The sequence below is a fragment of the Grus americana genome, chromosome 1, assembly GCF_028858705.1.
Source record: "Grus americana isolate bGruAme1 chromosome 1, bGruAme1.mat, whole genome shotgun sequence".
NCBI classification, from domain to species: Eukaryota; Metazoa; Chordata; class Aves; order Gruiformes; family Gruidae; genus Grus; species Grus americana.
In genome coordinates this window covers 68,346,976-68,362,474 of record NC_072852.1, presented here as the reverse complement: position 1 = coordinate 68,362,474, position 15,499 = coordinate 68,346,976, and the positions used below count along the sequence as shown (strand labels likewise).

Genomic DNA, 15,499 nt, shown 5'->3' with positions numbered 1-15,499 from the left:
TGGTACTGGGTTGGCCTTTATGTCTGCAAGGGGGCACACTGCTGACTGCTATTCAATGTGTCCACTGTTAGCCCCAGGTCCCTTGATTTATTATTTCTCAGGTGCAGGACTGATGAATGTAACAAATTTTCTATCAGCACATCACTCCAGCCAGTCAAGATCCAACTGGATGGGAGCCCTCTCCCATGTTTTGGGTTGTCCTGTTCCCATCCTCCTCCCATCATTCAGTTTGGTGTCATTTGCAAACTTGATGAGGGTGCCATCACCCAGGTGGGTAAGACATAAACCAGTATTGTCTCCAGTACCAACCCCTGTGGTACTCTACTTGCAGCTGGCCACCTCCTAGATTTCAAATCATTGACTAAAGTCTGAGCACAGCAGCCCACCTCATTTTTCACCTCCATTGTAGATTGTCTATCCGTTCTCTAAGCGTGTTTTTGCTGTATGTCAGGGTAAACAACCAGTGCTCTCCTCTCATCCATAGGACTCACCACAGATCGCACCCAGATTGGGCTAGTGCTGTAGTGGTGACTATTACCAGTCACTTTATCCCTCATGGGCCTGAACGTGGTTTTAAGGAGGATTTGTTCCATAATCTTCCCAGGGACCAGAGTGAGACTAGCTGCCCCGTAGTTGCCTGCATCCTCCTTGTTTCCTCCTCTTCACTGAATGGGGGTGTGACGCGGTTCAGCCGGGTGCCACGCGCCACGCGCCGCTCGCTCCCCCCTCCCCCGGCGGGCTGGGGAGGAGAACGGAAAAACAACGGCAAAGGCTCAGGGTTGGGGTAAGGGCAGGTTACTGGGACAGCAAGGGAGAGGGGAACAGTCAACAACAGCACTGGTAACAGATATTCACAGTGGGTGACAACAGAGAACAATTTACCGACCCGACCCACGGGACGCTCACCCCACCCAGGAACTGCTGAAAGCACACTGCCCCCGCCCAGCCCCTTTTATGGTGAGCGTGACGTCACACGGTATGGAATAGCGAACCCACCCCTGCCCGACCAGCCCCCTTTTATGGTGAGCGTGATGTCACGTGGTGTGGAATAGCGAACCCACCCCTGCCCGCCCAGCCCCCTTTTATGGTGAGCGTGACGTCACGTGGTGTGGAATAGCCCCCGGCCAGCTCGGCTCACCTGTCCTGGCTCCTGGTGAAATTAACTCTGTCCTCGCCAGAACCAGGACAGCGTGACATGCAGAACATTGCAATCCATTGAGAAAATGATCCTCCATACAGACATTTTCCAGGGGTGGTTCCGTCGTTGGGGCAAATAAGATTCAAAGAATAAAACCCAACCTATTTGAATTGGTGTTTGTAAGATGCATGGAAAACTCTAAATTGCAGAATCGAGCTGCTTCTTACCTGAACTCTACGTGGGCTTAGTGAGCAGTGACATCAGTTCCATACATCTAGATACAAGTCCAAGCTGGTCTGGTTGAAGTCAATGTTTTTGATGCATAGTCCTTTTCTACGCAGTTCTTCACACTGGAAGAAAAGCATATTATGAATGAGCATGAACGGGGTCATCTGATCTAGGAGAAATGAAACAGTCTACAGCCTTGTTCATTCAACAGCAGGCTGTTTACTAGGCAGCTGTCCAAGGACAGCCATCACCTTTGTTTTGTGTTCTTCTAACAACAGTTACTAGAATAAATGCAACACTGAGTTGTAGCAAAGTAAAGCACGAACTATTCAGATATTCATCAACTGCTTATCAGACATGCCTTGCTGTCATTCTAGGTATGTGTTGCATACCTTTAAAAATAATGGCTGATTGAAAGAAACGCTGTATGTTAACAGTCATTTTGTATGTTGGAAATGAAAGATCTTAAAAAGGGTGGAAAAAGTTTCTTAAAATTGTTCTCCCCGAAATCACTGTTAATGCCCCTGTAAGAAGCTGAGAACTGTGGTCTGCTAAAATTAAGCTTTGAGGCTTCCTTGAGTTAGATGCAAATGAAAAGCAGGGAACTCCTTCAAATCCCCTCCAGCTGTGGTCACTAAGAATGTGTTTGGTCAGCCTGCCTGAATCAAACAGGAACTCTGCTTGCAGCACCAAGTCAGGGGGAGATGCAATAAATCCAGCCCTTATCGAAATTCTAGCCGCGCTGGCTTTGGGAGGGTGATAAATGCGTAGGACAGCTGGAAACTGCACAGCAAGATATTGAGAGCATTGAGCCTTATGTAATGAGATGACTCGGTACAAATGCATGTTAAGTTGCAAGGTAAAGGCAATGGAAGTAGGAAGGGTTTATTGAAAAACAGAAATATTTATAAGGAGACATGCTCTGAATGCCTTTGAAACAAAAGCCCTGCTGCAGTGAGTAGTTTCAATCCTAGATGGGGCATTGTGTCTAAATTGGAGGCTTTTCAGAAGCCAATTTTTGGCAGTGACTCCCCATCCCCCTCAAAAAAGTTATTTAAAGGAACTGCTGTGGGTATTAATATCCAAGGAGCACTGCCATCTCTGAAAATGCAGGTCCCGACACTGCTGATGTCACTAGCCAGCCCAGCATCTGCTTCTAATGGATGGGCGACGTACCAAATGGAACTGCTGCATCCGTTTCCAGGTTGATGCAGTCCATGCTCGATCTTGCAGCAACTCGGTCACCCGCCAGGCACTGGGCACGCTGCATTTCTCCCTAAAGGAATAAGGTGTTTGCTACAGCTGTTGTATGATAATAGCAGTGGAGCCTACACAAATCCAAATTATGAATTTGAGAAATAGCTCAGACTGTACTGGGATATGAGTAGCGCATTCTGTTTACTTCTGTCAGCTAATGGTTTAACTCTTCCCTTTATACAGCTGGAAATCTCGTTAGCCAGGTCTTATGTGTGTCCCTGCAATGGCATTATCAGAGCAAAATACTATAAAGATCAAAATCTAGACGTTATCATTGTATTGATAGCGTCACATCCCATTATTTCCTTGCCAGCTTTCCTGATAGTCTCTTCAGAGGGAGGGAGGCAGGCAGGAGATAGATGCTTTAGCTTTGCCTAGAAACATTCTTGGGAGACACAATGGCTGCACACCAGTGTCTGGGAATACCTGGTAAGGAAGTGGAATCATCTGGTAGCAACCCTACCTAATGCTGATGAACCCCCAGGTGAGTGCATGGTGCCTCTGCTCTTCACCTGTTGCTAGAAGGTGGTGATCTGCTGGTGCAGCTGTAAACCATCACCCAGGTTTGTATCCATACTGGTAAGGTTTAAAGACAGCTGGGTTGCTTTCTGGGTTTTACCTTGTCAGTCCTGGCTATTTTTTTTCTTTTTTTCTTTTTTCTTTTTTTTTTCCCCCCATTACTGTTGTATGGAAGGAGATTGTGGAGTAGCTTGCCAGAGAGAACCCAGAGTCTCTGCCCTGAGGGGTGGGCAGACTTCCTGGTAATCATGTTTCTGGAGTGCCTCCTGATTGTGAAGGAGGGAAGAAGCTGACATAGTCTGGCACTGATGCTCTAAGCCCTGGACTCGCTGTGTCTACAGGGAATGTAGGTGCAGAAGAAAATGTATGGTAAGTGGTTTTCAGAAGAATTAAGGAGTTTAGGAGAGTGCTTCCCATGATGTTTATGATGCTTTAGTGGCCTTTCATATATCCACTATTTTTGCCAGCTGCATTTGTCAGAAGGGAATGGATGACAGATTATGAATTAGATAGCGAGGATGCAATCCAGTGCTCTGAAAGGATCCTGCCCTGTTCCTGAATGTGCATGTTCGCCCAGGGAATTGATGTCTGGAGCACCGATTTCCCTAGCTTCTGGTAGGAATGCACTTGGAATGGCCACACCCCAGGATTTAGGGGTGTTAGAGTATACACGAAACTGAACAAATAACAAATAATGGAAGAGAGTACACAGCAACAGAAAAGCTATTCATAACTTAAAGGTTGTTTCTTTTTTCTTGCTGAGTAAGGCAATTCTAGGAAGCTGATGGGTCAGATTCCTGTTTGGAGCAGAAAGCAGACACTTTTTTTTTTTTTTTTGTAACTCCTGTCTACAGAGCGTGCAGAGTGCTGCTGCACAAGCAACACCTGAGATTTCTGCAAAAAGAAACTTGCTTTGCTTTGTCCTAAGAAACAGCTGTTCTAAGTCCCTGTTTCTCTCTCTGCTATGCTGATCACAGAGAAACACAACTGCTTCATGTGCGTTTTGCTTTCCTCCCTCGGGCCTTCCCATTACACCTTGGGAAATCCCTGCTCCGAGGGAAGTTAGGCCAAAGAAAATCAGGACAAATTCCCTTTGCAGGCTCTTTTTGCTCCTCCTCAGCTGCTTTCCCTTCCCAGAAGGGGAGATCTCACCTCCCACCCTTCTTAGGCTGCCTGTCTACTTCCAGAGAAGCTGTGAGACTGCAAACTGCCTCTCCAGAGCTTTTCCTACCTTGCAGCTCGGAATTTCCTTACCCTGCTGCAGGGAAGTGTGGACCTGCCATTCCCCACCTCCAAGCCAGACCATCCTCCCTGCAGGTGAGCACCTTGCTGCTCTTCTGTCAGCCCTGGCTGATCCTCCAGCTTCTCCACCAGCCAGATGCTGGAAGCAGAGAGGCTCTGCGGCTCAGCCTTCCAGGCAGCCTGGGGCTGAGCTTGGGAACAGCGCAGAGGCATGTGCGTCTTCAGACTACTTTTGACAGTGGCTGTGAGCTATTACCTGTGCTGTTGCAGTCAAGGGGGCTGCGTGGGGCGTTGCTTGGGTTCCTCACTGCGGCTGCATGGTCAAAGTCCGGCTTTATCTCTCAGGTAAGTTGCTCCCTCCTGAAGTCCCGCTAGCCTCTGTCTTTCCTCCTCAGGGAGCAGAGTGCCACATCCATGTCGATCAGCATCGTTAGGACCAAATTTGGACTGCAATAAAAAAAGGCTGTTTTCTGGTTTGCTCTGGTGTAAATCCATAGGTCCTGTTCTGGCAGTAGGGTGTGTGCTGGTACTGCTACGCAGTTCAAACGTTGCTGTAGGAAACTTGTAGGGTAAATAAGAATGTCAAAGACCAGTCTTATTTTCCCCCTAGATCCCAGTGATGGTGAATGGCAAGATTAAAGGTTTAATTGGCTCCATATTTTTAATTATTTCCCCATCTGGACACATCATCATGGATGCTTGCATTTTTTGCTCTGATTGCCATGAAAACTTCACATCTGGGCTGTGATTGACTTAATGAAACCACATTTCCAGCACTCATCAGCTGATTGGCAAGCAGTACCTGACCCTCTGCCTTAGCTTGTAGTGCCCAGGAGTGAAGCGTCTTCTATCAAAAAAAGCAGTGATGCGCTGAGCCTGTCTGGCTGAGAGGAAGTAATTAATTAATGTTCATGATGGAAATACCTTGTGTTTGTGTGTATTTCTGACCTCTCGATCAGGTCAGCCCCTGTGTGTTTTATTTCAGGTGGGCATCAGTATTTGAATTCACGGTAGCAAGAAGGTAACATGCTTGGAATCTGATATTCAAAACTGACAAAGAATGAAGCATGTGAGCAGCAGCACCCCTTTCGTTCCCTCTAGAGAAGGCTGCTCCCAAGCAGTGCCAAGAAGCTTCCTTCTCCATTTAGCATGTGTGTGGGGGTTGACCCAGCCGGACTCAATACACATGTGGCTTTGCTAATATCTCTGTGTGTAGTGCCTGGGCACCAACCCCCTGCTCTGCTACCATTCCTCCTCTTGACTGGAAGGGTTAGCTTTCTTCAGACATCAGCTGGATCTAATTTGAAGCTTAGCTTTTTCATCTCCGGCACTCATCAATAGAAAAACGATTGCCTTAAGTTATCAAAACTCACAAATGACTCTTTACCTAAATTTTTGAGGAAAAAATGTCTAAGCATAAAGAAGGAGACTCAGTGCTATGATATGTTGCAACTGACCACCAGAACAGGAATGACTTGTAGACAGGAGATCAGCCTTGGAGTGAAGCTTGCTTCAGGCAGAATCCAATCCGTCTGGGAAGATGTCTAAAGGCTCTCGGTCTTGCTCATGTTACGTCTCAAATCCCCACCAAACACCGAGCCAGTTCAGAAGATGAGTGGTAGGGCGCACGTTTCCAGTGTGTGAGCTCCCTTTTTCCCTCTCTGCAGAGGTAACTGTGCTCTGTGTCTGCATACACCACCTTGCAGGACCTCAGCCTCGGCCAAGGGGAAGGTTAGAGAAGACAAGCAGCACAGGTCCCTCCGCTTCCTCCTGCCCTGCCTCGGGCTGGCGGCAACCGCAGCAGCAAAACAAGAGACGCAAACCGCTTCTGATGAGCAGCAGCTGGGAGCTGACGTGCTCTGCGGGAATCGCAGTGAAACTCTGCAGAGCCTTGTGGAGTGCTGGGACCAGGCAGCATTTCGGGGGTAGGCTCTGGACTCCCAGTGGTGCTTCTCCAAGCGCAGCATCCCTGCGCGCTGCGCTGGCCCAGGAGCTCAGCCAGGGCACTCCGCGTGCTGAGATAAGAGCTGCCTGGGATGTTTTGAAGAGGTAATGCCTCCTGGCAATGCAGGAGCTTTCTAAAAATCTGCTGTATTTCTGATTTTTGGAGGCTGGAAAAACCAAACCCGTGTTTTATTTTTTATTGACCTTTTTTGAAATGCCAAATTTTTTGCTTTGTCACCTCTTACTTAGAAAACTTATTTCTGTGAAACTTTTTAAAACTTTCTGTCATTTTGTTCACCAATTACTATCTATTGGATTTTCTCCCAGAATGGAAACTTTTTATTCAGAGTAGTTACCAGCCCAGTAGGTCTCTTGAATTAAAAACTATTCTTTTATTTTTTAGAGTATGTAAATAAGCATGAACAGATGCTCTGAGAACCTTGCCTAGACCTTGCCTGTTTAAACCAGATTATGGGTTTTCTGTGCAAGAATCAGTTAAACAGGTGCCACCCTGTCTCACCTCTGAGAAAAGCTTTTGCCTTTCATGCCAGAACATCCCCCTTCCAGGCACACAGGGTGCAGGGGCATTTAAAATCCCAGTCCTATCAATGGCTTTGATTTAATTCTTTCTGCAGACAGTCTGTTTCAGATTTATAATCTTCACCTCAGAGGAGTAAGGTGTGCAGAGCATAAGGAAAGACCATCATCCCAATGGTCCCAATATACAGCTCCTTCTCTGCCCCCCAGTCTACCTTCTACCTAATCAATCTGCTGATCTCGTACTTCTCACTTCTGGGCCACTTAAGCAATACTGCTATCATTACTAGCCTGAAATTATGATTTCCTTTTGTATATGGTTCTTGATATGAAAATGCCCTCTAATTAGCTCCTTGGCTGCAAAAACAAACCAGTGAGTGTTATTTTCTTGATGCAAACTATCAATTTTCACATCAGGAGGTCAATGACTAGTCTTCAGAAGAACAGTGATTCCTGCCCTCTCCCTAAAATGTTCTCAGGCTCTGTTCCCACAGTTACTTTGCCAGGGTTTGTTCAGGCTGTTCAGTCGCTGGCAACATGGAACTAGGGAAGAGCCCTGAGGAACTGGTGGTACCTGATGGAACCTGATGGAGTTGGAGAGAAAGTAGAAGGAGATGCTAAAAAGATTGAAGTCTCAGGCTCAAGAGTCTTTGCTTGCTACTCAACTCTTTTTTATGTTATATTATAAGCGTATATATAGGCATCTATACGTACGTGCTTATAACTGCATAACCTTGTGGTGCTTTCATTTTTGCCCACAAATGAAACGGGGCAATTCTGAATTCTGAGCAGACAAAATGCCATTCCTTGCTCATGTGTGCAAAGGGCCAGAGTGTTTAACAGAGACAAGCTACTCAGCAGCAGTCAAAGCAGAGGTAAGATGCGAAGCACTGCAGATCTGCCTGCCTGGGCACCCCTGCTGCGCTTGTGCGTGCAATACAAATGCCTGTGCGTTCCTGCCTTAGTCTTGGTTTTGCTGTTCCAGACAGGCAACTGCACACCCAGAAGCACTGCTCTTCCGTCCTGGTCTGGCGGGAAACCACTGGCACTGGACACAGCCAAGACAGTGGCGATGGGAATCGACAGCTCTGCTGCCGCCCCTCTGTTAGGCGGCCAGGAATTCATGTTACAGCCAAAGCAGGTTTGGGGGCACAGCCCTTTTGGTCTCAACTTATCTCCCCCTCTGCTCTACCACTTTTGATGAGAGGTGCATAGAGAGGGACTCATCAACGCACTGTCAGCCTACACACCAAGCGCAGTGCCAGCACCACCCTTAGCTTTCTGTGCGCAGAGGAGCAGAGGGTACAGCAGCAATATCTGCAAGAGGGGGTTCTCCAGCACTGTGAGTGTGCTGTCTGTGCTGTCCTGCATTCAAGCTGGCCCCTGAGCTCTGTCTACCACAGGAGAGTCATCCATTTATCTCCTGTATGCAGAGCACGGTGTCCACAGACACGCGTATCTTGCACCACAAACAGCCTGGGCACAATAGTGAGGCCTCCGCCGCTCTGCAGGCATCCGGTGGGGACAGTTTTTCTCGCTTCTGGAGTCTGGTCTTTTGGGTCGTTATTTTGAAGCAGGTATTTGCTAGGGAAGCTGCATCTGAATGAGGTTATCCAAATGGCTGCAGTAGGATCTTCTGTCACTGCAGGAACTGCAGGCTCTTGCAATGGCTTTTAGCCTCTGCTACTGTAGTTTCAAAATACATGTGCTTTTCTGGGAGGGAGCTTAGTGGCTCAAGCAGGAGTCAATCCTTTGTGCTTACCTTGGCTTCTTTCTCTGCTGAGCGTTCTCCGAGTTCTTGTAATGTGCCAGCCAGTGTCACCCTCTATTTATCCTCTTTCCATGCATATTTGTGACAATTTTTCTTGCTACAGCCATGGTCGCTTAAGCTGAATAACATTTTCAGGCTGAAAAGGCTAGCAGCAGGGTGGTTATCAGATAGAGGAAATGCATCGTATTTGCTCTGGCCTTTGGTTCCCAGATAATATAACGGCAAATTGTGTTCCTGGAAGCTGGGAGGTGGCTTGCAAGATTACATGGCCCCAAAACACATGGAGGCAGTTTGTCACATGTGACAGAGGAGCAGAGGGGGAGGTGGAAGTGGGGAGTGTAGCTGCTTTTGGTGCTCAGCAAAACTCAGACGTGGCTGATGGTTTCTTCGCGTTGGGAATGCTGCAGCAGCAATCGTGCCCTGACTGCTCTCTTAAAAGTGCTTTGGTGGGTTAGGAGCATAAGTTCATTTAAAAGTCACTGCTACTTGCGGAGCAGTACGATTGCGCATGTCTCCCGGTAACCTTTTCCCTCTCCTCTTTCCTCCCTCATCATTCCTCTAAGTGGGTGCCTTTGAATCCCTCCTCCTTTTAGGTTTGAACTGCTTCTCGAGGTGGCTGGGTGCTTTCAAGGAGAGAAATCTAATTAATGCTTATTCCCTGCTCAGCTGGATGTAGACATGAAGCAAGAGCAGACCTAGGAGTAGGTCCTGGTGGTTCCTACTGGAGCACGCAGGTCCAGCGCTCCTGTGTGCGGCTTGTGCAGGATGAGACGGGCTGGGGCCAGTTCTTGTGCACATCTGACCCAGAAAATGTCGAAGTACCTCGTTATCTCCAGAGGAAGCTCGTTCCAGGCTTGCTTTGTTCATTTTCCTGGGAGTGCAGCCTCAGCTGCTGGTGGAAGTCTGGGACCCAGCTGAAGACAGGAATCTTGGCAAATGTTGTAAGGTAGAGAGGAAGATGAGCAAAACGCAACATAAATTTCAAGAGAGGAATCAATAGTCTTTAGGATCAGGGTTTTCCAGCCCTCATCCTGGCTGCGGTGTGACATACACTGACAGAGACCCCCTTGGCCCAGCACTCTTGCTCTTCTCCAAAATGCATGTTGAGGAGAAGCGGCTCAGCCTGCTGTGCACCACTCGTGCCCCGTGCACCAGCGCTGTGCTGCTCTGCACCAGCAAAGGCGGCTTGGCAGCCTGCCCAGACCTGGAAGCTGCTTCAGGACCTGCTCGGGGAGGCATCGCGCCAGTGCAGGATGTCCCAATAAACGGCAGGTCGCGGCCCAGCCGCCTGGGACCGGGCTGGGAGGAGTGTGGCTGCTCCGGCTGGTGCCATCTTCAGCGTTATGCTCTGGGGGATTATGAAACAGGCAGGCTCCCATTTCATACCTCTGGTAGGGGAGGCCACCCACAAAATAACCCCCTTGTGCCATCCCGGGGGATGGCATGAGAGCAATGCATGCGGGATGGGCACCAGTGTCAGTGCTGCCACTTGCCAGCACTTGTAGCTTTGGGAGGAAGATGCTCTGCGGCCACCCGCTGAGGTTCAGCTTGCACAACGCTGCTGCAAAAGCCCCCTCCCCAGTGTTCTCCTTATTCATATACATAAAACATATGTATGTATGTCTATCCAAATACTTTTAAATGGCATTATCACAGGATGAAATTGTTTTCCTGTTACTACAGCGTGCATGTTATCTACGTTTGTTCCTTTTTTGGGGTTTTTTTTGTTTGTTTTTTTTGTTTGTTTGTTTCTTAAAGATTCACATTCTTCCATCTCTCTTATTTGTTTCTTTCAAATCTGTTTCTTTCCTAATGTTTTGTTTCTGACTGTTCACATTCTTCCGCTTGGCTTAGATATGGTTACAAACTCAAAATCTTAGACATCAAGATTTCATCCTTTGCATTTTTCCCTTTAGATTTTCATTGCCTCTGATGGGCCGATTAAAGTCCCTCCCAGTTTCTTTGCCTTCTGCAATTTCAAAAATGTGTATTGAAAACATCTTTTGCTATAGTCTTAACTGATCCTTTGTGATATTTGGTGGTTTTCTTCCTATCTTCAGTAAAAAGGATAAAAAAAAATTTTTTTTTTCTATTCTCTGAAATAACATCTCCCAAAACATATGGATTTTTTCTTGTTTCACCCCAGAAGATGTGTAAAGTGATGTTTTACTTTAAATATGCTTTGCTTGGGATTTTCCAGCTTGCTTTTGCACTTGTAGATTTAATATTTCCCCTTGCTGCTTATGTTTGCACTGAACATTTGTTTTCATTTTCAACTTATTGTTGTGTTCAGCGCAGTCTTATCTCACTGGGTGGGAGTCAAATAGTTTGTTATTGATTACACAGTTTCCTATCACACTCTATTAGTTCCTGCCAATTAGCTTGTTGTCTTGTTGATAAGATTATTGCCCTCGGTGCGCTGTAGTGATCATGGTTATCCAGAGATATTCGAGCAGTGATGCTGATGCACAGAGTAGTTTCGAGAATCTCTAGAAATGTTTCCTTATTCAATCTCCTCTCTCCTTATACCAAACTGTTGCACAAGGCAAGGTATAATTTGACTTTGCTGTTGTTTTTTAATCCCTGTATCCCTACTCTAACTATTTAACAACTGCACTATTCACTGTGAGATGATTTCTGCACAGGTATGTTCTCTGCTTCTCACCATCTTGCGTAATTCCTCCTCTGGAACATCTTCCCTGGTTTCCAAGAACCACCAATTTGAGGACTGGAGCTGACTGTTTAAATAAGGATCCAAATAAGGACCATCCTGTTTAAACACTGCTTCTGTGGAGCAGCCCATTGTGAATTTGCCTAGTTCCTTTCCAAACGATATTCTGTGGCAATGGCCATGGGTACCTCGTTTAATTAATTATGCACAGTGAGAGGAACAAGTATTTTCTTTTGTTTTAAATCTGAATATTTCATTGGATGTCATTAGTTGTTGCACTATGAGAACAACATATTAATCTTCTCTGTCTTTTCCTTGTTTCCTAGACCTCTGTTGTCATCCTCTTTTTATCCTGGGGAACCCTTTCCTAGGCATCTCTTCCCGAGACGAGGAGTTGTCATGTATTTGATCACTCCTTGGTTGAATCCGTTCCTTACCCCTGCCCATCCCTCTTCCCTTTCCCTGTTTCTTCTGTAGGAAGTCTCGTGCTGTGTGGGCACACCATAGATTAATGTAATGTTTGCTGCTTTGTTCCTGTTGTTCTCCTAATACCTTCTCAAACTGCCTATACACAGCTCAGGTTTTGCTGCTGATTTGCAGGCCTGACACAAGGACACTGAACCCAAAAGCGTGAATTTTTTTTTGTTTGTTTTCTCTTGCCCCAGATATTCATCAGCAGATGTAATAAAAATATTTTAAAACCTTGCATCCTTGGACCAGCACAGCTGTAACACATCTACTATGAACAGTATCCCATTCGCTTTGCCTTTTGTATGGCCTCAAGTCATGGAGCTAATGTCATCAGGTAACTAACTACCTGCAGTAATCCCAAGATCTCCTTTCCAAGCAGCTAATTTTGCAGCCCAGTGTTGGGTATGTACAACTGGGGCTGGTTTTCTCCCTGCTGTGTGATTTTTTTTCATCTGCTTCTTAATTGCCAGCTCCCATTGCGGCTTCTGGAGTGATGTCCTGGGATGGGGCAGTGCTGCTCCTGGGAAAGACCAGTGGCAAAGATCCCTGCGTGTGAGGGAAGAGAGTTTACAACCTGACAAATTTCTGAATGAGGCTGGTTTGGGCCCTTAGTAAGAAGCAGCAGAGAGTTTAGCAGAGTTTACTTCCAGCTCAGAGCTCTGCTGCCCACCGCTGCTCCTAGCCACGGCACAACCCGGCTGGCCCCTGGGCACCGTGGGTCAGGCTGCGATGCAGGACCTTGCCCTGTGCCTGTGCCCGTGCCCTCCCTGCCAAGGAGAGACCCTGTGATGGGAAATCACCATGAATTTGTATTTTGTCTCTTACCTCTTCCCAGCAGGTCTCAGGGCTTCGGCCCCCTCGGGCAGGGCTGTGAGGGCACCTGTGTGTGGTGGTCTCCCGCGCTTCCAGGGACAGCATTGGCAGAGAGGCGACGGAGAGCAGGAGCCAAGCGGTCCCTGGCCCGGGAGGCAGAGCGCTGGCGGAGGCGGCGTGAGCCCTTCTCGCAGGCGGGGGGAACGAGCCCCTTTGCACTGGCCATGAAATCAGTCATGTGTAGGGTTTTGTCCAGCCCTGGGGGGTGGGGGAAGGAATGTGGGTTGGGCGAAGTCTAGGATTACACCACCGCTCAGTTTTTCTTTCCACACTTTAAATAGCCAGCACCTTTCGGTCTTGCCTTCACGTCTCCCGTCAGCTCGCGCCCCGACAGTGCCATCCGCAAGGTAACACCTCTGCCCCTGTTTTCTTCTGCCCTGCTCCCCCCCGTGCCCCACACCCACCCGGGTCTGCCGTGGATGAGAGGTCACGGCGTGCTTTCTGCCTGTTTAATCATTTTCTAGCGTGGAGGGGTCCTCCCAGTCCTTCCTTGCAGCCGCTGTCAAATGCCTGCCAGTGTTTCTTGCTCCTCTTCACAGCTCAAAGTGTTTTATAAGGGACTATGTAGGGGGAGGGGAGATGTTGAAAGTGCTGCTTTGCCTTTTTCCCCCCCCCCCCCCCCCCCCCCCCGGATGGGGGAGAGTGTCATTTGCTGCCAGTGCCTTTTCCTGCTCTCCTGGCAAGGGAGTTGCAGGCGGGAATGAATGGCAGTGTTAGGTTGGGGCTGGGGGAGCTGCCTCTGCAGGGCACAAGCAGGCTTGAGGGTTGGCATCGTGCGAAGGAAGGTGCCCTCCTTGGCACAAGGTCCTCAGAAATCCTGGCTTTGGCACCAGGCATTGGTGGGAACCACAGTTCTCACCCTTTGCCCTGCAGGGCTCGGGAGCCAGGAGGGCATCCTACCCATGAGGAACAAGCTCAAACACCTCCCGAGCCTCCTAAATGGTTGCAACAGAGCTGGTGCCACCCGTACCTGTCTCCTCGCCGTGCTCTGAGGCACCAGCTGTGCACTAACAGTCACTCCCTGGCTCTCCTGGGAGGAGAGGTGTCCTCTCGGAGATTTTTGGTGGAAGGTCGCACGGCAGGAGAGGTGCCCACCTACTCTGTACCGATCTTTGACTTCTCTCAGCAGAGATCTGTTTAGAGACGGGAGAAGCTTTTGCGGTGCCAAAGCTTCCCGAGAGCGGTACTGTGGGGAGCCTCTGCAGGCAACAGGCAGAGGTTTGGAGGGGCAGACCCTGGGACAGGCGAGATCCCAGATGGCCATGGCATCTGCACCTTTTCTTTTCTTGCTATTAGGACAGCACCATCCTGAAAAAAATCACTTTTTCTCATAGCCTAGTAGATTGCCAGCAACAGTTGTCACTACCGAAAGCAGAAACTTGTTTCCCTCTTATTTCAGTTTGTCCTCTTCCTGCATCTAAGATGTCTGTGTGTTTTGTCGCTTTCATTACATGGTCTGCAAAACCAGACCTTGGTAAGCAGCAACAGGGGAGAAGAGAAACCCTTATAACATATCTTGTCAAGTATTTGATCCTGCTCTTGCTCCCCTCCAGTACGAAGTCTGTTCTCTGTATCTGCCACAGTAGGAGCTCTGGCCTGGCTGAGCTGCTGGGTTTTCTGTGTAACACTGTGCTTAGAGGATGGGCTTCCAGAAGTGGTAGTGTTTTGAGATGAGTCAATTAAAAATAATGAAACTGATAGTGGCTTTTAAGGACTGGTTTTGGACTAAGCAGTGAAAGTGTATGTGTGCTCTTCGCGCCTTGCTGCCAGCAGGAATCATTATAAGGAGCAAAAGAGGAGTGATTCAGTGTGTGTGTGTACGTGTGCGCTCTCCCCTCTCTTGCCTCCTGTAGCCCAAATTTCTGCCTCGTTGCATGGCTTGTGCTGGACATAATGAAGGAAACTCCTTCTGAAGGTGGGATGGATTACAGAGTCCCTGGCGCTGTCAGCAATGGCGAAATGGTGCCTGCACACCCCAGCATGGAAAAGGAGGGGGACGATGACCAGACCCTGGAGCGAGGGCAGTGGAACAATAAGCTGGAGTACGTCCTGTCCGTGGCTGGGGAGATCATCGGCCTGGGAAATGTCTGGCGCTTCCCCTACCTCTGCTACAAGAACGGTGGAGGTAAGTGCAGCTCTGGCCCCGGCCAGCCCCAGGGGCGCCTGGTCACTGTTGTCCTTCTGCGGTCCCTCCTGCCTCTGCGACATCCGTGTCTGGCCCTAGTCACTGCTGGCAGCAGCTTCTCAGCAATGCCCAGGTCATGAGTCTGAAGAGAGGATGCCAACCTGCTGGCGTGGTGCCACCATCTTGGCGATGTGCAGGGGCTGTTTTGACCCGGAGGGATGTGGGTGACCAAGTGGTGATGTCCCAGGGTTTCTGGAGGCCCTGTTTCCCCAAGGCGTGTGAAGCCCTCGTCCTGCTGGCAAGGTGGGTGACCATCAGCAGGGGGAGGCAGGAGGACCCAGCTGGGAGGCTTGACTCTCTAAGCAGCGTGACTCACCCCAGGCACCTCTTCCTTGAGGAGCACTGGGCGCCCTGTGCAAACAAAGTGGCAGGTCCTGGTGACACAGCAGGGAGCAGTGCTGGAGGCTGCAGGGCACCATAGTCCTCATGGGTGCTGCCAGGAGCTGCAGCATTTCCTGGAGGCTCAGGTAGCCTCTGAGGGGGTCTTGACCATAGGTCCTAGTCTGGTGTCCGGTCATGGAGGGGTGTCCCTCAGGGACTGGTGCTGAAGCCAGGTGTCAGGGACAGGGCAGAGCAAGAGGGCTTTCCTTGCCTCGGTGCAGCAGCACAGCACAGCACCCCTCCTGCACCCCAGGGTGCCCTCACAGCATCTGCCAGAGCTGC

General features: G+C 48.9%; 1 protein-coding gene across 2 annotated transcripts in view; it reads left to right on the top strand.

Annotated features, from left to right (window-relative positions):
* The first annotated feature begins 12,818 nt into the window (after window positions 1–12,818).
* LOC129203222 (sodium- and chloride-dependent GABA transporter 2) overlaps window positions 12,819–15,499 on the top strand; it is a 32,907-nt gene continuing 30,226 nt past the window's right edge. Inside the window, exons 1-2 of one of the 2 annotated variants that reach the window (XM_054817396.1) lie at window positions 12,819–12,998; window positions 14,567–14,776. In XM_054817396.1, the coding sequence (XP_054673371.1) occupies window positions 14,572–14,776 (205 nt within the window). In that variant the 5' untranslated portion in view covers window positions 12,819–12,998; window positions 14,567–14,571. Of the gene's footprint in view, window positions 12,999–14,504; window positions 14,777–15,499 lie in introns of both variants that reach the window. The other variant, XM_054817386.1, reaches the window with a different exon arrangement.